General features: G+C 40.4%; 1 protein-coding gene across 2 annotated transcripts in view; it reads left to right on the top strand.

Annotated features, from left to right (window-relative positions):
- CHCHD3 (coiled-coil-helix-coiled-coil-helix domain containing 3) overlaps positions 1-24289 on the top strand; it is a 260383-nt gene that overhangs the window by 190756 nt on the left and 45338 nt on the right. For both annotated transcript variants that reach the window (XM_039519888.1, XM_039519887.1), the window contains exon 6: positions 16112-16182. In XM_039519888.1, the coding sequence (XP_039375822.1) occupies positions 16112-16182 (71 nt within the window). The remainder of the gene's footprint in view (positions 1-16111; positions 16183-24289) is intronic.

Here is a 24289-nt window from a genome sequence, read left to right as displayed (position 1 = left end):
TTTTTGTTGCTTGTTGTTGACTTGTTTAGTACTAACTGCACACAACACTGCTCAAAACATAAAACAGCCATTCATTGCCCCAAATAGCTTACAATCTAAAAAGTCTAACATGGTGGCATTTGACAATAACTAACATAAAACTGTAAGTGAGTCATCTAGAGCAGAGGTTCTCAAACTGTGGTCCGCGGACCACCAGTAGTCCGTGAGCTCCATTCAGAGCGGCCGCACACGAGAGAATGAAGGGCCACCCATCTAATTAGTGGAGCCTTTGTTTGGAAAGAGAAAAGAAACTAGGACTAACTTTCTGGAAAAAATGGAAGTTGAGAAATTTCTCTTCTTTCCTTCCTTTATTGAGAAGTTGCATTAGGTTTATGCATTTTTTTTTCACTGAGCTGTTACCATGAATTGAGAGGAAATTGTAGGTGTTGATATATAAAATTAAAGGACTTCTTAATGGATTCTTACAAGAAGTGTACTTTTATGTAAAATATGTGAGTCTTAAACAATATATGTGTGTTTGCTGCAACCTTCGTAAAAATTTAAACTGCCATTTTGCCAATGGTAAATAGAATAAAAGTTTATTGATTAATATTATTTTGCTTCTCTTTTGGTGCAGGCTTTAGGGATAGTATGAGGTGGGTGGTAGAATAAAGTGGAAAGCTGCAGTTTGCAGGTATCACAAATGTGATGCTTTTTTAGTGAATTCATCCACAGGACAGAGCATGGAGTCAGCTCACTGAGCACTATAAGATCAAGAGTGCTGATTCTGAGAACTAGACTTGTCACTTTACACAGCACCCAGGAGAATGTAAAAATAAGTATGGCAGTAGGCAGTGTTGCAAATAATTATTGTAACTTGAAGTAATTTTACAGTGAATTACATCTTGAAAGACATTTGCTAAATCTCATAACTGTGAAATTAGTGTTTTACCACTGTAGATTTGGAAGACAAGTGACCATGTCTAGGGCATGAGAATTTCAGGTGTTTAATATAGATGAGGCCAGTGTTACTGTGCAGTAAAATGGAGGGGGGGAGAGGAGAAGCATTGAAAGTGTGAAGCACATTCTAAATACTCAAAAGTATAGGGTAAAGACAACTGGGTACATGCAGTGAAGTGCAAGAATCAAAATTTAAAAGTCCCTGTATAGATCCATCCATATACTATGGTAATGAGCATGGTATAGTAATATGGATGGACAGATCCATTACTCATAATGAGGGAAGGAGAATTAAGCAGGGTTGTTGTGGCAGGAAACTTGACACTTAGGAAAAGTGTATTCTACTGTGTATAGTTCTCCCCAGAATTACTGCTCAAAGGCCAAAACTAGATAGGCCCCATTGTTGTATGTTATTACATTACGGTATGATATAAACATATAATAATGAGAGTCTCTGTCCCAAATAGAATACAATCTAAAATGTGGTTAGTTCATATCTCCTCCTTGGTGCCACAGTGGAGACCAATCCTGGTGGACAACTCCCAAGCAAGAACTGAGGGATCGGTAGACCTGGTTCATGCTGGAATGAGCAGCATAGAAGCAGATTCTTGGGTCCTGTGAACCAGGCCTGAAAAACTATGAAGCAACCTTAAGAAAAGGATGTTTTAAGGTGTTTTCGTTTTCACAGATATGTACTGGTACTGTGCTTGGGACTCTGTAAATAGCAGCAGATTGCAAACTAAAGAAGTGGCTAAAAATTGGTGCAGACTGGTAGGTAGTATATTGTGGATCTCTGGAGAATATAGGTTCTGCACAGATTAACAGTGATTAGTTTGACTGGGAGAAAAGAACTTAGAGTGGTAAGGCTAAAACTGTGGTTGGGAGAAGTGTATACAGAAGACAGCAGAATATTATTAGGAAACACCTACAATCAACAGTTGAATAAACAGGAAGGCTGTTTGGCAAGATATTTTAACAGTAAAGACTTGAAGGAGAAAACAATGTTGGAAGGAGAATACTCAGAAAATACAGTGAAAACCAAAGAATTGTGAGTTGACATAAATATGAACAAGGAATCTTTTTGTAAAAGGAAAAGAGGAGAGAAGTAAGATGGAGAATGAAAGGAAGAACTTTAAGTGGTTAATTGTTTTCAATATCACAGGGAGTCTTCGAAGAAGAAAGTATGGACTCTTTGAGGTGAGAGCATCAACAGCAAGGCGTAGATACTGACAAAAAGAAACATTGAATTCTTCTTGCTGTTGGTACTCCCAAAGGAAAATAGATGGAAGGTAGATGCCAAAAACTGCCACAAATGTGTAGAAAACAGGGTTACAAAGCATACTGCATTTAATTAGAGCTGAGCAAGAAATATTTTCAGTTTGAGGGCTGAATTGAAAAATCAGGGGAGAAAAAATTCAATTAATTTTGTACCAAAACTGATTTTTTTTCTTTTCTTTTCTCACTAAGGTGTGACTGAAAAATGTTTTTTTGGGCTGAACAAAACATTTTGAATATCATTTCTAAATGGCATTTTGAAACAAAACAGTTTTGAAATATTTTGAAATGACGCTTCAATTTGAAATGAAGATTTGATGCAAAATTGGTGGACATTTAAAAAAAAAATCCTGTAATTTTTTTTATTCAGCTGAATCTCCTTGCCAGATTTGACCTAATTTGCCAATAATCTCAGTTGCCCTAAAACTGCTTTTTTTTTTTTAAAGCAAATTTACTATTCAGGTGAAAAAAATTGCCCTGCTGTACATTTAATGACATTTAGCAGATGTTTGCACAGCTGCTCAAGATATATTAAAATTAATGAATGTCTTATGGTTTTAATTAGAGGGTCCTCTTCCTAGTGTGTGTGCATGGGGTCTCAACTTGAATACCAGGAATGTATTTCTCTGTACATAAGACTCCTGTCCCATCTTGTCAATGTTTCTTTAATCTTAACAGCTCAGGAAATTATTCCATCCTAAGTAATGTAATTTCATTGCCCTTAAATACCATGAGCCGATAAGTGCTTTTAGAAATAGCTGTAGTAAGACTGTTCTGTGATCCTGTCAGATATATAAGCTGAGAGAAGCCAGTGCAGGTAAGTATCTTGAGATCTTCAAGGAGCATCTAAGTATTGCAGAAGTGCAGCATTGGTGATTCAGGAGGTAGCACTCTTCTGCTGAATAAATATTGAATCACTCCTCAGTGTTTGTCCTCGGGAGCTCTGTACTGCTCTTTTGTAGATAGGATATGAAACAGAAGTTCTGACCAATGATGGTCATTAAAAATCACAGGGTGCTGTAAGCAAGATTTGGTGTGTGAACTGAAGAGTCCTGGCCAAATCCTTAATTTGATGATGCTACTCTGCTTCACTGAATTTTCACTGTAATTTGACCTAAAACCATTTGGAAATATTGCTGAATGTTAATCAGCTGACACATTTTACTCCAGAGGTGGGTTTTTTTCAGTGGTAAAAGAAATAATTCCTTTATATTCAGTTAGAATTTAAGTTTATAAAATGCACTGGGATCCTTTGGGATGAAAGCTGGTACATAATTTAAATATCAGACATACGTTTGTAAATGCCATTATAGTTACTGCATACATAGTTGCAGTAGATTCTGAGCAGCATAGATGTGAGAATGGCGCCGACTTCTCACTTGCCAGTTAAGGTTCCTCAGTGTTCTGAAGTAGTGTGCGATGACAGAGCCCTTTAGAGTACTAAGAAATAACAGTATGGTTCCTTAGCGAGAATGTAATTTGTAACATGTAATATTGAAAATATGGTGAGACTTGGAAGAAAAGTTGTAAACAGGACTGGTTTTGATTAGGCATCCTGTCATCAATAGGATGTTTAAATATAGTTGTGCATCTGAGCGTATGTCTGGAAGATTGAGAACATTTGTATTAGAGAATATGCTACAATTACATGCAGATTAGATGGTAGGATGAATAGCAATAAGAATGTTGAATAGTTTTGTCCTTTTAGTAAAGGTTTTTCATTTTCTTTGGCAGCTCTGAGTGTTAACCAATTAGAGATCAGTGTTCTAGTAAGATAGAAAAGTGAAGTGAAGCGTATCTTGGGAGAGGCTTAGAGGCGTCTATTAATAGTTATGTTAGCCAAGTGTGCCTAAAAGTTGAGCTTGGAAGCTCAGATGAAAAGGACAGCTGAATTCTCTGCTTTTCTCCACTTGTTGATCTGATATGCTCTCTTTCACAAACTTAGGAGATGTATCACAATACTGAACATTTGGTGTTGGAAATCATATCTGCTCTTTGGGAGCCTTCGTCTATAGGATGGAAAAAATATATGCAATCAGACCCAATGAAGGAGATCATAATGACTGGAATATAGTATAAAGAACTTTGACAAGGGCACTGATCTTATGGACTTGCAAACTGATAACTTCCTTTATGCAACACTTTAATAGTATTCAAGGCAGAATAAATATAATATATTAAACAACATACAAATTCACTTGTAATATACTTTGTACATCTGGTTTTCCAATGGCACAGTTAAAATCAATTACCGTATATACTCATTCATATGCCAAATATTTTTGGTAAAAAAAAGTGACACATCAGAGAGCGAGGGTCAGCTTATAAACGGGTCTACACCAAAATTTGATGATTTTAAACTCTATGGAATCATTGAATTGAATATCTAATACATTGTTGTTTTGTTTACCTGGAGTGTCCAAGTAAACAAAACATCCCGACCCACCAGTGGCTTACCCTGACAGGCCAAGAGCCAAAGTTTTCCAACCCCTGAAATATAGGGTTGGTTTATGAAAGGGCCATACAGTTTTTGCTATTTTTATCTATCCATTTTGAGGGGTCGGCTTATAAACGAACAGGCTAATGAACGAGTATATATGGTAAGAGATAGGCATAGATTAAAAAAGTAACCAATATTTTAACATGATTTGGTACATGAAGTTGTGTTCATTGTTAGGCTTTGTAATAGGTAATGTTATCTATTTAGGCTCATATTCTTTCCCCCATCCCTTCTTTTTGTTTGTTACGCTTACTTGTTGCATCTTCAGAGGCTTCAAAGCTCAGTCCCTTTGAGATAAATGGAGACAATTTAGAACTCTCTTACAGATGAATCCTAGCCTCTTCCCCAGGGCCCTCAAGGACCGTCTTGCAGCAGAACCAGTTTGCCAGATTTTAGTCTTGTATAAAAGGATGATGTCCCTTTCTTTGTCAAATAAACTATTAACAACATAACTATTAAGTAAAAATCTTTAGATTATGTGGAATATACATTCCTACTGAATTTGTTCAGGTTTTAAAAGCTAAAGGCACATAAAGAAAAACTTCAACTGCAAAAACGAGTTCTGGTATGAAATAGGGTATGTTGGTACTGCTTCTTCAGTGAAACTTAACAAGGGTTCTCACATTCTCTTGATTCTGTTGATAACCTTTTATCAGCTTGGATGATGCAAGAACTTTTAGAGCTTCCAACTTGCTGAAAACCTTCTGAAGATTTTCAGTACAGGTAAAAAATACACTTGTGCTTTGAGGTTCCACCTACAGATGAAACAACTGAACTTGTAAGCTTCTGTAGGAACTTGTTTTCTCGTACAAAACTTTAAAATCATTGCTACCTAGCAAAGAGGATTCTTCCCCTATTCCTTCATAACATGTGGCTTCCACTGCTTCTGCTGGAGGAAGATTATTCCAGAGTCTGACACAATTAAAATGTGTTTCCCAATATTCAGATTACATTTTCCTTTATTCAGTTTATCCCGTTATTGTTAGTTATATTTGTTTCTGTTCCATCCTGAATATTTCAGTTTAAAAGGTACCTTATTTTACATAGTAGATTAAGTCCCCATGTACCCAGGACCCCCTCACAACCAAAATCAACATTCCCCATTGGTTTCCTCTTGAAGATGCACTTCTTCCACAAGACCCAATTAATTTTAGTACACCTTTTCAATGAAACATATAACAAAAGGTACAAAAAAGGGTACTAAATGAAATGCATGCCCAACACTACTACACAGGCATCTGGACTTGGTTACATCCTAACTTCTGTTGCTTCACTGTGTTTCATAGATTCCAATGGCAGACGGTACCATTGTGATTGTTTTTTCTGACCTCCTGTATAACACAGGCCGAAAGAATGTCTTTGAAATAGAACATATCCTCTAAATAAAAATCATCCAATTTTGATGGAGAATCCAACCCTTGGTAAATTGTTCCAGTGATTAATTATCCTCACTGGAACCAGACCAAGGATAGACACCTGCAGGACTCCATTAAATATGTCCTTCCAGTTTGATTGTTACCCACTGATGTCTGCTCTTTGAGTGTGGTTTTTCAACTACTTGTGCATCCACTTTATAGTCATTTCATCTAGCCTACAGTTCCCTAGCTTGTGTACGAGAATATCCTCTGGGAGTGTGTCAAAAGCCTTTCTAAAATCAAGGTATAGCCTCCCCATGGCCATGAAGTTCCAGTGGATACTGCTCTGCAACTGGAGCTCACAGTGTGGGCTATTACTTCTGCATACTTGTTAAGCAGGTATTTGGGTTAATGTATCTCTTTCAAAAATGACTGCGCCAACCCTTCCCCAGGGTCATACCCCTCTGCAGTGCTGTGGACAGAACCACATCAAAGCACTACTGCAATACACAGGAAATTCCCCTGGTTGACTCTCAGTGGTGAGCATCAGTTGAATACAGTAATACATTTGTCAATTTCTCAGTTACCTGTATTCCTGTCATGCAGCATATTAGTTTTGCTAGCCATCCCCATTCCTCTCACACAGCAGACTTGTTTCTATAGCCACCCCTTTGTCTAACATTATACTCTCTGCCACAATTCACCTCTCTGATTCAGGGAAACATTTTTAGGTGCCAAAATTAAACAGAAAATCATTGTTTCATTTATTTACCACAGTAGTTGATAACAGTTTACTACCTTTGCTCATTTGCTCTTCAAACTGCAATAGAAAAAGGTATTGTGAAGTCCTTTAAATCATAGTTTCACAAGGGCCCATTGTGATTATCAGTCTGACTTCCTGTGTACACAGACCTTCCCCCAAAATAATTCATAGAGAATATCTTTTAGAAAAATTGTCAGTTATGGAGAATCCACCATGACCTTTGATAAATTCTTCCAATGGTTAGTTACCCTCACTGTTAAAAATTTAGCCTTTTTTCCAATCTGAACTTGTCTAGCTTCAGCTTCCAGCCATTGGCTTGTATTATACTTTCTCTGCTAAATTGAAGAGTCCATTACTAAGTATTTGTTTTCCATGTAGATACTTAAGACTGTAATCAAGTCACCTCTTAATCTTCTATTTATTAAGCTAAATAGAGTGAGCTCTTTGAATCAATCACTATAAGGCTTGTTTTCTAATCCTTTAATCAGTCTCGTGGCTCTTCTCTGAACCCTTTCCAATTTATCAACATCCTTCTTTGATTGTGGGCACCAGGACTGGTCACAGCATTTCAGTAGTGGTTGCACCATTTCACCATGTGCAAAATGGGTAGAATAATACCACCTCCCAGTTTAACTTCACATTTAAGATACTATGGTGAGGGCATTGTAGAAAAATCCATGAGGCAATTAATAATTCTGCATTCAATGCAGAGTGTGGATGGTGTACACTCAGTAATGCATGGGGCCACATATTGAGCAATGAGGATAAAAAGCAATATTGACCAACTACCCGTTCAGTGAGTACAGGTGTGCACTGATTGAAGCAGGGGTTGTATGGTGTAAGTATGTGATCATGTAATTAAAGACTGCATCATAATGCATATACACAAGGGGGCAGAATTAAGGTTGCACAGGTAACCTTAAGTCTGGTATTTCCTAACTTTTGAGTGCTTGACTTTGTAACCGTAATGTTCTTTTAACATGGTGCTGGTTTCTTTGTCATGTAATAAATAATTATGGCATGTGTGTGTGCATGTACAGTAGACAGGCAACCCTGATGTGTATTTATCTGTGTATTGAGGGGCTATTCCACATGAACAATAGAGGAAATAAAAGCTATTATTAATTCAACCATTATTCTGCTAGTCCATTAGTGGACAATGTAGTAATGTAATTTCTAATTGACAGCATGTTATAGCAAGCATCATTTCTAGTCAGTATTCTCAGCATTAGCTACTGGTGAAATTATTCTAAGAAGTGGGGAGGATTTTAAAAAATGACTTCATTTCTGGATTGTAAACAATTATATACATGAAAGAAAATCCTGAGTGAATTCTGAAGGGAAGGTATTGCACAGAAACACATGGTAAACTCAATCTAAGATGACAAATGGCTTCTTAGTAGCAGCTCTTTTGATCACTCAAACTGCAATTAAAAAAATAGAACAAGTACACTTGGAACATTGTCTGTGTGTCAAAAATGCACCTTCATGCTTGAAAATGATAAAAAATTACAATCGATCCTTACAACTGTTGTGTTCATCTTTATTGATCAGGCACGAGAAAGATAAATTGCAGCCCAAATAAGATTATAGTAAATGTTAGCATCGTAGGGGACTATAGGTTGATAGAGGGCTATTCATCATCTCAAATAGTGACCTGTCCATGCTCACACTATAGTCAGTGTACTGTCTAATCACATACCTATTGATTTTATCTACATCCAAGAAACCTGGCTGCGACTGTCATTGGGCAGACAAGATTGCTTAAATTTAAAGGGGTCACTGGTGTGAAGACGATTCCATTTTCATTTTCTTACTGATTTATTAAAAAATATGCTACCTCCAGTCATGTGCATGAAACCTCAATTCCCATACAAATGAATGATTAGGTCCGGATCACAGAAGCAGGAGTGCAGTAGACCACCGTGCCCTCTGCGATCGGTTTATGTGCTTTTGACTGTGGTATGTGTTACGCAATTTGTTATAATTTGTGGTAATGTTTTGACTTGAAAATTAATTTGACCCTTCTTCTGAGCTTAGTATTCTTTTCTTTGATTTCTGAAGAGCTCAAGTTAGTTCATAATTAGGAAAACCGTTAGAAGACACAGTGGCTCAGAGGATGAAATGTCTATCTTTTTACCTTTCCAGAAAGAATTCATCTTTTAGTACTAAGTGAAATAAGTTTGTGGTTTCAGATCAGTCTCCAATACAGGAACCCGCTTTGTGACTTTTCTTATAACCTCATTTGGCACAGATAACACTTGCTCAGGAAAGCTCTTGTGACCCACTGATCATGAAGACCAAATCCGCTTTTGCAAAGGATGATCCCTCAAGATCAAGGCTAAGGCCTTACAAGAACAGTTTACGAAAATTCACCGTTATAGTCAGTCCCAATTAAAAAATCGTGTCTTTCCCAAAAAAGAAAATCTAGAATGATAGTTTCCATGGACTGTGTTGTGGCCATCTAAATAGATTAAATGTTTTATGGATGCCATAGTAATTAACCTTGAATTGTAACACTGATGTGTAAATGATTAAACTCGAGTTTTAAAAGTGTGTATGTAAAAAAATGGAATACGTGATAGTATGGTGTGGAATAAAGATTTCATTGGCATGGTGGCATGATTTTTGTGATGCCACATTACTCAAGAGTGTCAATGCCATAAATCAGTTCTAGCAAAAGCTAACAAACCCATTATACCACACCACATCAAGTGCTCTGTATATGACCCACATGTTACGGAAAAACTAGTTTAGAGAAGTTTTGAACAGTTTTATATGACTGACTTCATTTTTTTTATTCTTCCTACTGTGAAGCCAGGTGTCTCAGCTTATCTACCCAAAGTCCATCTGTGCTGACATGGAGTTCAGATGAGCTCAGGTCAAGCCATAAAAACCTCTTTAAAATTACAAAAAGTACATTATCTAGACATAAAATGTCACAACTTGTTAGTCAGTTGTCTTAGAATATTGTATATCCCACTGTGAAGCTCCAACGTTTTCGGGTATAGAAAAGTTTTTACTGCCCATGGGTTGAATCTTGCATTTTGAAAATGGGTGGAGTCAGGGGGAGAGGCATTCCAGAATTTAGGGAAAATGGAAATATTTCTGGAGAGACAAGATGGGTGAGGTAATTGTGACACTCTGTACCCCCAAAGCAACACACTGACACCCCCATATTTACCATGGTGATGTAATTATGACATGTTTTGTACAAAGTATGCCTTATAAGGTATCATTCTAAATGTCTTGATCTGTTGAATATAAATATCCTGTTGGATTACATGTGCTGTCATTGTATCTGAAGTTATGAATATTGACTGTGTACCAGTATTTCAACAGTTTTTGCTCTTGGAGTGACACCCTCCCTCAATGTGTAGAGGACATGCACAGATTTTTGTTAACTGAGCTAAGATCTTTTCATGCACTTCACTCAAACCACGCTGTTTTTAGGTAAAATATAAAACAGCTTTATTAACTACAGAAAGACAGATTTTCAGTGATTATAAGTAATAACTGTACAGATCAAAGTAGATTACCTAAGAAATAAAACAAATCACAATCTAAATTTTATTAACTAGACAGGATTTGAATTACATGCATAATTGTCGTATACCATCTCATATTTGAACATTGAATGGGGTATCATTAAACGATTACAGCCCATACTTGATGGGGACCACAGCATGAAATAAATCTGTCTTGAACCTCCTCTTCTGGCTTTCAAACACCCTGCCCCAAACCTCTCTAAGCTCACCATCAGATGAAGCTCCCCACGCCAGAACCTACCAAGATCCTGCCATAACAAACAGATGCAAAACCTGCAGACATACTTTTGCTGCTACAATGATCAATAGCCCCCAAAACACACCTTTCAGAATTCATGGGTCTTACACATGCCCATCGCAAGATGTGGTGTACCTCATCTAATGCACTAAATGCCCCAATAACAACTATGTTGGTAAAACAAGACAATCATTATGCTCTAAAATGATACACATCGACAAATGATAAAAGACAAAAACACCTTCTTTGAGTTATGGTCCTTGTTGTATTCCACTGTGGGTTAACCATGTGCCCGGAGCTGAATAATTTGAAAGTAGCGTCTGCTGGTCCGTGCATGTGCCCTGGTTCACCTTGTGCCTCCATCTGAGGGAATAAAGGGTGGTATGGACCAACTGTCTCTCCAGTTCCTTCTCACTGCTGCATGGCTTAGGTTGGAAACTTCAATGTCCATAGCTTCATCTTTGTCCTACAAAATAAGAATTAGTTCTAATTTTGTAAATAGTTTTTACAGTTTCTACAATTTAGTGTTTTATAGATCTGTTAGTGTTTAGATTAGGCTCCCGGGACCCCTCACACTCCTGATCCCTGTTCAGATACTGGACTATGCCCAGGACTCTGGACATCCAACTCGGCATCTCCTGCCCATGATCCTTCTTGGTCCGCGACAAGCACCAGCGCTAACTGTGCTGCCTTTGGGAAGCCCACATCACGGTGAGGTGTAGTGGCTGCCAATCATTCTCCAGCCATACCCAAGGAGGGTGGAAACTTTGTCTCCTCAAATACCTCATGGAGAAGGCCATGATGCCTCAATCAGAGCCAGGCCGAGAAATCCTCCCTGTACATAGGCCTAATTCAGCAAGGAGTGCATCTTCTGCTGCAAAGTCTGAATCAGGTACAGGAGAATTTCCCCCCACAGGACCCCCCCAGCAGGATATTGTCAGAAATCCAGGAAGCACTCTCATAAGCATAAAACTAAATCTTACTCTAAATCCTCTCCAGAGAAGTTGGATTCACCTCCAAGTAAGCCTATCAGCTCAGCCCATGAGGACTTAGGATGTCTTAAGTCCCAGAGGCATGCAAGAAAAGCCCATACGCATTGGTCTCCATCGGTACCATCATCCTTGGCACCACCAAAATCCAGGATCTGTTGGCACCAACTAAGTCTAATCGTTGTCATCTTCAAGAACTGTTTTCCTCGCTGGCTTGAACAAGTAAAACCCCTGAATCTGAATACGTTGCTTCTCCACAGAACATTTTCACTCTATCGGTCCGCTCCATCCCTAAAGAGGTAATAACACCACCAAGGGAGTTGACTGCTAGAAGAGTTTATCGCTGCCTGTCCCATACGCAGAATACAACTCCCCTGCAAAAGCACTGTTGGCACCACCACTGGAACTGTAATCAGCCTTCTCTTCATTGGGGGGTTCCAGACCTCCTGATGATCATTTTTCCCCCTAGCCTACATATCTTGCACTTCCCAAAAGACCTGTACTGGTTTGGGACCTACTTCCCTTTCATCTAACTTGGAGCTGTTGTTATCCCATGCCAAGGGAGCCCCCGCAACTACCTATTGACCCCCTCCCTACTGGCCATATTGGGGGCCTTTTGACCAGTACCCCGCTGTAGAATCAATCTGATCTGCTAGGTGGTCACCCCTTGCCTCCCCTCTAAGGGGATGCTCAAGTCAGCCCACAGATCCAACAGAAGAGTAGGAGGAACATTACACACCAGATCCAGTGGTTCTGCTAGAACCAATAAGAATGCTGTCTTCATCTCCAAACAAAGCGGTGACTCCTACATCTCCTTCTCTCCACCCTCCCTCAGTGACTTCAGACATTTCCATGACCACTTTCACAGAGTAGCTGGAGTACTTCAGTTTTCTCTTGAAGAGGTCCAGGACATTTTCCACTCATCTGGATCCAACAGAATAGCTCTCCCTGCTAATGAATCCATACTTGAGCCAGCTAGGAATTTTGGCACACTCCTGCCACCCTGAAGAGGGTGGAGAAGCATTACTATGCGCCACCCAAAGGAGCAGAATTTTTGTTTTCTCACCCTGCTCCCAACTCCCTGGTAGTCCAGTCTGCTTCTAAAAGTTGGGAGGTGTTGGCCTTAGGCTATGTCTACACTGTCACTTATGTTGGTATAATTTATATCACTCAGGGGAATGAATAAACCACCCCCATGAGTGACATAAATTACATTGACATAAGCACCAGTGTGGGCATAGCTGCCACTGCTCATTAGGAGTGGATTAATTAAGTTGATGGGAGAGCTCTCTCCTGTCGGCTTAGAGCGGCTACACTAGATATCTTACAGAGATGCAGCTACATTGGTGCAACTATGCTGCTGTAAGGTCACTGTTGTAGAGAGAGCCTTAGTGTTTCACGGCTCTCAAGCTCCCATCAAAATAATGTCGAGTCAGGTACTGAGATGTAAAGTCTGTTGCAGAGGGTGTAGGAAAGCAGGACTTTTGAACCCTCTGTCTCTTGCATGATAGTTCATAGGGCCTCTGCTGGAAAAACTACTTAGCCATATGCTTAGGTCTGAACTATGGGCAGTAAAACTTCCTCTTAGGGACAGGCTTGTATATCTCCAGTGAGTGGAAGGTAGCTCTGGAGTCCTTCAGGGTAGGGAGAGACTCATCCATCTTCTGATTAAAGTGTGATTCATCAAGGAGAAGGTCCTTATTGGTATTCTGGGCCTCCCTAGGGAACCATAATTCCCTGCACAGGACAATGGCAGTAACCATAGCTCTAGAGGAAGTATCCTTTCTAGTAGTAGAAAGGACTCTACTAGAAGATGTTACCTAGCTAAGTGGAAGCACTTTTCTTCTTGGGCACGTCAAATGGACATTCTCCCAGAAACTGCAGATATTCCTCTCTTCTTGGACTATATCCTCTCTTTGAAGACATCAGGCTCATCCATCAGCTCCTTACAAGTCAACTTGGTGGCAATTTGTGCATGACATACACCACCTCAGGCATTCATGGACTTTGCAGATCCACTGACCAATAGATTCTGGAAAGTCCTAATCAGAATCTTCCCATCTATTCAGAAGCCTACTCTCCAGTGTGACTTAAACATTGTTCTCTCAGTACTCACAAGGCCCCCCCCATTGAATTTTTAGCCTCTTGCTCCATGTCTCTCCTTTCCATGAAGGTTGCTTTCCTTGTAGCCATCACCTCACCTAGAAGGATTGACGAGCTTGGAGCAATGATGGCAGATCCTCCTTATACTATGTTCCATAAGGATACGTTTTATTTGCATCTGTACCCTAAATTCATTCCTAAAGTAGTTTCAGAATTTCACCTTAACCAGTAGGTTCACTTACTGTGTTCTTCCCAAAACCGCACGCTTCCCCAGAGGAATTAAGTCTCCACTGCCTTATGTACAGCAGGACTTGGCCTTTTACCTGCAAAGAACAAAACCAATCAGGAAATCTCAGAGACTATTCATCACTATAGTAGAAAGAATCAGGGGCATGCCATTTCCACCCAGAGAACCTCCAAATGGATCTCTGGCTGCATTCTACTCTATCGGCTATTGAATCTTCCCCCTTCCCCCGGAGTAAGAGCTCATTCTACCAGAGCACAAGCAACAATTGTAGCATCACTTCAGAAGGTACCCCTCCTGAACATGTGTAAAGCAGCCATGTAGAGCTCTGTTCATACGTTTGTGAGACATGCTGTGGTGCAGGACTCCTCTGCTGATGCTTCCTTTGGAATGGCAGTCCTCCACTCAGCTTACCATCCTCCTACATAGGTACTGCATGTCAGTCACCCACAGTGGAATACAGTAGGGACCATCGCTCAAAGAAAAAGGGGAGGTTTGAGATGTGTGGTCCCTATCTGTATTCCATTCCTTCAGATCCCATCTGATTTGTGGTAGAGAAGGAACTGGAGAGTCGGTCAGTCCACCCTGCCGTTTATCCCCTTGAACCCAGGGTAAGAGGTGAACTAGGGCACATGTGCCAACCAACAGGCACTACTTTCAAATTCTCTGAGTCTGGGCACGTGGAGTGCATGCGTAACCCACAGTGGAACACAGCTAAGGACCAAACATCTTGAAAAACCTACAGTTACAGGTCAGCAACCTCCTCATATCACTTGTGGGAAAACACTTTCTTTTTTTTAACAAAGTCATCACCCTTACTTGACCTCTCAGTCCTCATCCTCAATGGAAACCTGCACAACTTTTTCAAAAGATGAGTCTACAAGCTTACATTCATAACTTTGTTAGACACTTAAAATCATGGTCTTAATAAAGACACTGGATTTATGGCTTTTTACAACAATCCGTTACCCGCTAAGCCCCCTTTTTTGTCCTATGACTGCAGAAGTGTTAGTGGGCCACTTCACCTTGAATGGTCTCTTACCATATGTTGTTTGCAGTGTTGTAGCTTTGTGGGTCCCAGGCTATTAGCGAGAGAAGGTGGGTGAGGTAATATCTTTTATTGAACCAACTTCTGTTGGTGAAAGGGACAAACTATGTAACGAAGGCAGCATGATTTTTAAAAAGATAAAATAGCAGCTGTGGGAAGTTACTCAAAGTTTGGAATATTAGGATAAGTTGTTGCTTTTTACAGATCCTGACTAACCCGGCTACCCCTCTGATACTAGAATAAGTTAGAAAAAGACGAACTAGTGAGCAGAGAGTCAATTGGACAGTCAGAGGATGAGTGGTTAATTTGTAACATAACTGCAATTTATGACATGAATATCACCTCCACACGAAGTCTGAGTGTACAGAAGTGTAAATACATACACAACAATAAGGATTCCATTTATGGATTATCCAATCATCTAAAAACTATGAATCCCTCAATGATGGCAACAGCCTCCTGATTTGTGTTCCAGTCGTCGTCGTCCTTCCAGTTCTTCCTTAAAACTGATTTTTCATGCAGCTTTCCTGCTATACAAAGAACTAGCGCTGGTTCAGAATTTTTTTGATTAGAAGCTTTTTCATCAGAAAATGCAGATTTGTTGAAACAAACTTTTTGGGGGAAAGTCAGTTTCTACAAATTTTTTAACACGAAAAAATTGAGGAAGTTTCTAAATAGTCAATACATTTTGTTTCAACATTTTCTAAATGAAAAATTCCAGTTTTATGACGTGAAACAGGCTTTTGTGTAGAAATTTAAGCTACAGTAAAGTCAAAACTGAAATGAAACATTTTGACCCGAACCAAATTTTTTTGGATTTTTGGTTTGTGAATAGTTTTGAAATTTTGACTTGAATCCCAAGTCGGGATGGAACCATTTTTCTATATAGAATATTTTCTCTGGATAAGAAAACTTTCCATTCTAGCTCTGCAGTGAACTGCTCACCAATAATGCTTCTGCTTTGTCTTGTACTTTAATGGTTATCCCACCTTTTTATTTGTTAGAATTATAGTGTAAGATGTTCAGTGTGGGGACCTGAGTTCTTTACACATTCTGTAGAGAGCCAGGAGTGTTTTCACGAAGTTTTCACTTTTCTCTTCTCTTTTCAGAGTGCACAGTTCTACAAGGTAACCACGGAGCAATACCAACAAGCTGTCAAACAGGTGGAAGCTAAGTTCAAGTAAGACCCCCCCACACACCCTGTTACTTTTGAGTATGTAAATCTGATGAAGTTGTGTTCATATTAAATTAGGAAAAAAATTCTCCACCTGACCTAGGGGTCTGTGCTTGGAAAGTGGCAAATGAAATATATTTTTGCAGGGCTGGTTATTGAAATGAAAGAATTTTCATGAAAGCTGGTAGCCAGCCCATATTGTATTATGTACCATGATTGTGTAGAAATTGACATCACAGTTAGTAATATATTAATTTATTTTTGCCTGATTCTATATAAGAAATGCTTTGAACAACTGTACACCTTAAACATGCATCTTCGTTAATGAAATACCAGAACTTGGGTGCCAATCTTGCATTTCAGTAGTATTCATACCATTCTTGTTTAGCATAAAAGGTATTTAAATCAGTGATTTAACTTTGCCTTTAATAGCGAAGGTCAGGTTGAATTATTATTAGACCTGAGGATGGTTAAATGAAGATGCAGTAATTGATGGACCAAAGAGCCTCTGACCCTTAGCTTTGGACTTTCAGTTTCTGCCAATTCTTCCATTAAGCAGAAAGTGCCATTCATCATTTTTGTATGAGTATGAAAATAACCTTTTACAACCCTTTACTCTCACCATCTACCAATAGATACTGTAGACAAAAATTATGGAATTGTGGCCACAGTTTGGGTGGAGGTGTGGAAGCCTATTGAGAGCTCTGATACCCTGACGTCATCTGTTTTATAGTAGGCTTAATAAAATAACAGTCTTTTAAAAACCCCTAATATAAAATAATACTACACGTTTCAGTGGTTGGATCTGTTTGCCATTTCATTGTGTATTCACTTACAAATTATTTGGGAATCTCCTTATAATTTAATGTTGTGTTAATTTAGTTCTGGTTAAAGGTACCAGGCTTGCCACCTTATGGAGTAAACATTCCTGACCCTCGGACAAGTATTGATTGAACCACAGAATGACACTGTGCTTCAACCTTGATCTGTAGGGACTGCAAGTAGGAGTGAGAAGATGGTTTGGTTGCTATTGTTCATTCAGTTGTTCCCTCCCTCCTTTTCCATCTAATTAATGGGGGCTAATTAATTTTTATCAGCTTTGATGAATTTGAAACATCTAATTATCACCCTCCTTCCTTTCTTTAATTAAAAAAAAATATTTTTCTTAGTGTATGCTCAATGTGCCTCAGGTGGCACATGACCAGGATTCATCACCGAATTTGGTTCGCTGGCTGGATCATTAGCTTTCCTCGCCCAGGCCATGTACTGACAAGGAGCGCAACATGAATGCTGATCCATGTTACTAGATATGAAATAAGGGAATAGTTAGTAGGTGGTACACCTCTACCCTGATAGAACACAACCCGCTATAACACGAATTCGGATATAATGTAGTAAAGCAGTGGGAAGTCCCGGGCCCTTTAAAACACCGCCCGAGCCCCGCTGCCAGAGGTCCGGTGGTGATTTTAAAGGGAACAAGGCTGCCCGCAGCAGCTGGAGCACCAGGCCCTTTAAATCCCCACCGGGGCTCTGGCAGTGATTTAAAGGCCCAGAGGCTCCAGCCACTGCAGGGAGCCCCAGGCCCTTTAAATCCCCGCCCGAGCCCTGCTGACGGAGCTCCGGCGGTGATTTAAAGGGCCTGGGGCTCCTGGGAAGCCGGTCCAGTCCGGCACGGCATACCAGCTCTTGCTGGCACAGCCTACCGGACTGAACCCAATATAACGCAGTCTCACCTACAAGGCAATGAGATTTTTTGGCCCCCGAGCACCGCGTTATATCGGAGTAGAGGTATAGTAGCTATTGTGACTTATGTCCAGTGACTTCGTTTGCAGAGTTGGGAGGCCTGCTGTGTTCCAGCACACAATAGTTTCCAAAATCAGTCAAGTACTGCCCGGCTCTTCCAGGTGTTTACAGGCCTGGCCTAAACAGCAGGGTTCTAGGTAGAACCGAACATCACACAACGTAAAATCATCTGGGAAGTTTAAAAACCAGCAGTGAAAAGTGTTTCATTCAGTCCTCCTTTAACCAGAAAAATAGTTGTGCAAAGGGAATGTGGGGAATGGGATTGTGAAATCCTCAGACTTGTTGAGACTTCCTTCTCCTGATTGTCAATGGAGACATGAATGACTATTGGAGGAAAATAATTTCAGGGAAGTTTGGCCTGCATGTGCAAGTAAGGAAACATAACAGATTAACTGATGGTATATCTAGGATTGAAAAAATTGTGTTTAGGCTGGAGAAGAAAAGACTGAGAGGGGACATAAGTTTTCAAGTACATAAAAGGTTGTTACAAGGAGGAGGGAGAATTGTTCTTAACCTCTGAGGATAGGACAAGAAACAATGGGCTCAAATTGCAGCAAGGGAGGTTTAGGTTGGACATTAGGAAAAACTTTGTAACTGTCAGGGTGGTTAAGCACTGGAATAAATTACCTAGGGAGATTGTGGAATCTCCATCATTGGAGATTTTTAAGAGCAGGTTAGACAAACAGCTGTCAGGAATGGTCTAGGTAATACTTAATCCTGCCATGAGTGCAGGGGACTGGACTAGATGTCCTCTCAAGGTCCCTTCCAATCCTATGATCCTATGATTTGTGGATTAGTCTGCCTTCAAATAGACCCTTAGGGTATGTCAACAATGCAGCTAAAAACCTGCAGCTGACCTGTGCCAGCTGACTCAGGCTAAGGGACTGTTTAATTATGGTGTAGACATTCAGGCCTGGGCTGGAGCACAGGCTCTAGGACCCTGTGAGGTGGGAGGGTCCCAGAGCGTGGGCTGAAGCCAAGACCGAAAGTGTACACCACAATTAAACAGCCCCTTAGCCTGAGCCCTGTGAGCCCTAGTCAGCTGGAATGGGCCAACCGTGGTGTGTAATTGCAGTGTAGCGATACCCTCACACTATATCTTCCATTGTTGTTTGCAGTGTTGTTGTAGCTATGTTGGTCCCAGGATATGAGGCAGACAAGATGGGTGAGTAATTTTGACCAGTACAAGATATTATCTCACCTTCTTTGTCTCTCTTAAACGCTTTGAAGCCAGTTGTTGCCTGTTTACAGTCTTCCATAGATGACCAGATCCCCAAGTGCATCTTGGCAAACCAGTCCATCTTGTCAGCAACATGTGGTAGTTGTACTCAAATACACTTTGGCAACAGACCCTAAAAATAGACCTGGGTGAGAAATGGCTTTCTTGTCATAGAACATTCAAACATTTCCTGTTACCCATTGGGTTGACACCAAGTTCTCTTGAAAATGTTAGCAAAAAAACTAGAAAGACTGATTCATCCCAGAATAGTCAATAGCCTGATGGTTAGGGCACTTTACCGGTGATGTGGAGGACGCAGGATGACTCTATTTCTTGACAGAATTATAGCCTTAATTTTAAGCATGAGAGTTGTCTCCTTGAAGTCCATGTTAATAATAAATACAGAGGGCCAAATACAAGGGTGTTTTTGTTTTTGCAAAGTTTAAAAAAAAAAAAAAAGGGAGGTTTGTATCCCAATCCCATTTTATCTAAGGCTATGGCAACACTGCAGAGCTTACATTGGTGCAGCTACGCTGCTCATGCAGACACTCTCTAAGCCAACAGGAGAGCTTAGGAGAGAGGACCGAAGCCTAACCTCCACACAAGCCCTTCCTCCTGGGTTGGGAGAGCCATGCCCGAGCCCCACCACCCCAGGTGGGGTGGACCAAAGCTGAAGCCCAAGGGCTTCAGTCCCAGGCAGGGGGCCTGAAACCTGAGCCCCGATGCCCATGGCTGAAGCCCTGGGGGGTTGGGCTCAGGCTTTGGCTTCGGCCCCAGCAAGTCTAAGCCAGCCCTGGTGACCTCATTAAAATGACTTTGGGTTCCCAACGCACAGTTTGAGAACCACTGACTTATACCAACCTAAGCTGTAGTGTGTATATAAGCTAAGATGCCGTTAGTTGCGGTAGCCTGATTAGTGGTTCCAGATATGGTTTATTGCTGTATAGAGACAGAAAAGGTATTTGGAAGTACGTTTATAATTTCAGATATGTTTCATAATTAGCAAAAATAGTGAGGGGCACTTGGGATGCAAATGGATTTTATTACCCCATATTTCACCTTTTCCTTCATGTAAAAGTCTCTTTTTAAAACTCTGAATTTCCATGCTCTTGTGGGGTTAAACTAAATGGATGCTATTTTAACACTGTCTTTGGTGTGGAGTTTGATACATAAATTATGAATGATTTAGTGAAACCTTGAGATGATGCTCTTTTGGTATCACCAGCCGCTTCTTGTGTCAGTGTAATTGAATGTGAGGATGGAGGACAGGGTTTCAAGCAATAATGTTTAAAGAGCTTGTTTAATTGGCTGTAAAAGAAGAATTAAATAAGGTTGAACTGCTAAATTTATAATTCTGTTAAACGTATAAACCAATGTGCTGCATGTCAGTACGATTTCAAGTTGAAAGTGTGAGATTAATAGCACTAATTGTGGTATTGTTACGAAGCTGCTCTGCTGATCATTTTAAACGTCTCAAATTTTAGAAAGTTTCATCCAGATGGCTTAGAATTCGGTTTCAACTTTTGAACTAAAATGTATTGCAAGAGTTTGAAATAACTGTGTACCAATCTTTCTTGCATTTTCCTTCCCTTCCTCCCTTTAGTCCTTGAAATTATGTCATTTGTGGCTTCAGTGGGCTTTATGGACAATTCACCCATTAAAGGGAGAAGACTAAATACCCCCTATATAGACTTGTATCAGACAACTAACAGATCCTCTGTACTTTGTCTGCACTATTTATTGATGCCTGCTTATTATCTACTTCAGTGCGGGATGAATTAGTGTGATATTCCAAATGTGCATGATAAATGTTTTATCTCTTTAAGGCCCTGATTCACATTGATCAAATTCTAAATCATCAAATGGTTTATCTCTCTAAGACACTAATTCACATTGATCAAATTCTAAATGATCAGGTTCAGTCAGTTCCTGCAGTACACAAATTACATTAAAACAACATTACTAAAGTATGCTGCCTTTTCTAATGTAGGAGTTATGTTACCAGCAGTTACATTATAACCAGAATTATTATATTATGAAGATGCCTCCCTCATAATTAGAAGTATACACAAGAAGAAAAGAATGCAATATTACAGGATGAGCAAGGCTTTGGGTGAGGATTTGGGCTTTTACTGACTAATTAAATTTTGCATCTGTATGGGTTTTTCCTTTAATTTGAAGGACTGGTAGCAGGAAATTTGGCAGCTGTAGTGGTAACATTTTATTCCCCCATGGTCTTCAGAGCCAAGTAACATCTTGATTATTCAGTTAGGGATAAAATAATTGTAAAGGCCAAATTCTACCTAAAATAAATGTTATTACCTTCGCCTCTGTTTTTTTACTTCATTTGGTAGATGTCAGCTTTAACAGCTGTGCATTAGTGCTTTTTTACAAACTGTATCATTGCCCCTCACCGGTTCCATTTCTGCCCACACCACAAAACTACCTTGCTAGTACTGCTGCTGTTTTGGAGAGAACTGTTCCATAGCCCTTGGGGGGCTTTGCCAGGAAATGCAAGCTGTGACGCAGCGACGAAATCCAGGTGCCCTCTGGGGATTAGGTCACGCTGTTGCGGACTGTCCAGGTGATGTTGCTGCAGAGCAAAACAAGGCTAAGCCTCTTTCCAGGAACAAAGCATCTCACTTCAGTGCTCCAAAACTCCCAATGCCTTTGAGGGAGCCAAATTCTGGGCCTCCTGCTTTGTAACAGTGTTTTTCTGTCTCTGTTTATATAGTGCCAAACACTCCTACATCTAGACACCAGTATAAAATTAAGATACACAAATAGTTTTTAGCATAGGTGTGTGTACACTGCACAGTTTTTTCAGTGGCATATAGAGAGCATAACCTCGTAGCCCCCTAGCAGAGAGATAAATAGCAGTGTCTCAGACAAGTAGAGGTAAGACACACCTGAAGGGGGTGGGTATGTCTGAGAGTCCATTCCCAACATGTGCACGCTCTCTACTTGCCCAAGCAGTGCCTCCCTGTCTACACTGCGATTTTTAACAGTGTCCTCTGCTTCCCTGCTTCTGGAGCCTTTTCCTGTCTCATGAAAAGACTCCCCAAGCAGGGAATGGTGCTTGCAGGGGGGAGGTGGCAAGGAAAGGTTTGGGCAGCTCCTCACTGCGGAGCCTCTCCTCATCTCAGGAAACGACTTCCACAATGGGGAAAGGCTCAGGCCGCTCTCCATTGCCGGAGCCCTGCCCTGCAGCAGGGAAAGACTCCGGCAGCTGGGGGCAGCAGGGAAAGGCTCCACCAACTCCCGGCTACTAAACCCTTCCCCTGCTTCAGGGAAAGACTCCAGCAGGGGCAGGGGAAAAGGGTGCCTTGCTTTCACTGCAGCATGTAGGTACACATACACTATATGCTGCCCCCAGTGGTGTGTAGTGTAGACGTAGCCATAGAGGCCTCTATGTACCACTCAGTTTGGCCTATTGATGGATGTTACTGGTGGATTTTGTTTGTTTTTCTCCTCTCACTTTGAGGCTGCCTGTATGTTGTTGAGCCCTACAATTGTGGGGATTGCCTCTGTGAAGAGCTGGCTCTTGTGATTGAACATAGTAAGACCTCTCAGCTTATTCTGATCTCTTCTCGCAGTGAGTTCACTGTAGTTGTTAGTTTAGGACCTTCCTCTAAATATGCTTTCCAAGTCAGGTCTGGTAGCTTCACCTAACCCTAGATAACTTCCACAGCGCTGATGGAGACATGATATATATGATAGCCAGGCATCAGGCTGTTCAGGGCCCTGAAGATTAGAACCGTGGATGGGAGAACCAGAGGATGTGGCAGAGGATAATAATGAGGTATTCCTCCAATTGGCAACTAGTGTGCTGTGACATTTAATTTATTAATATTTGGAGAGCACTTTCAGGTCCCTGTCTGGCAGGTGAATTTAGGAGCACAGATTGCTTTTGATCATTTATGGTCAATTGTACATACAGCAGGAAGGAGATATGCTCGATTTATTGAATCATCTTTACTTAACTTGTTGACCTAAAGAAAGTACAACAGTAAAAGTTTAGGAAGAGGTTATGTTCAACTTGTCCTTTGTCTAAATGAACAAGGAAGAAAACAGACCTTGAAATATTATTGCCTGATCCTAAAGCTATGGTGTTAACGTTCTGTACTTTAAAAGTGCAGTGCAGAGAGAAAGGATGGTCTTGTAGTTGAAGCACTGGACAGGGTCTGCGGAGATCTGGTTTTAGTTCCCTGCTCTATCACCGGTGTGATCTTGGGTGAGTCATTTAATTATCCTGTGCCTCAGTGTCTCCATCTGTAAAATGGCTTTTATAAGAGTTTTATGAAGATGAATTCAGTAGTCTTTTTGATGAACTTGTAGTCTCCATATTGGATGGGGAGCTCATCTAAGTACCTAGATAGCTTGCACTGTTGCCTGTGTTTATACACATTTTATGGATAAATAGCTTAAATCTTCCATGCTTTCACCTTTCATGAGCATTAATTCACTTTTAAAATAATATGCAGTATTTACCGGGTCCCTGCAAAAATATCACATAGTGTCTTTGAATAACTGAAAACTGAAAAATATTTGGAAACAGTGGGCCAGATTCTGCAGCCCTTCCCTGAGCTGAACTCCCACTGACTTCTTTGGAAGCCCTGCTTGGCAGAGGTAATTGGAATCGAAATACAAATTTGAGGTAACTAGCTCCTTCCTTTTATAAAGGTAGCCAGAACTTGTTAGAGCTGTATCAGCACTCAGTCATTTTATTTTTTACTTTCCCCTGGTAAAATATTAGATAAACCCCCATGTGTGTAAGTGCCATGCAGATATTAACTAATCTTCACAATACGTCCAAGGGTAAATTGTAGCATTCACATTTTACATTACTTTTACATGACATTTACTTTACAATACTGATGCACAGACTTTGGACTCACCTCAGGTTACTCAATAAGTCAGTGGCAAAGTTTACTCCTACGGGAATTCTGCGTCACTGCACACACGCAGAATTAATGTCCCCCACAGATTTTATTCTTTCTCTGCAGAAAAGCTGATTCACGCACCCCTCCCAAGCAGTGGGGCGGGGGAAGAGGAGCGTATGTCTGATTTGGGCATCAGGAGCAGTCGGGG

Source organism: Mauremys reevesii, linkage group 1, assembly GCF_016161935.1.
Source record: "Mauremys reevesii isolate NIE-2019 linkage group 1, ASM1616193v1, whole genome shotgun sequence".
Taxonomy (NCBI): domain Eukaryota; kingdom Metazoa; phylum Chordata; order Testudines; family Geoemydidae; genus Mauremys; species Mauremys reevesii.
This window is presented reverse-complemented; position numbering and strand designations above follow the sequence as displayed.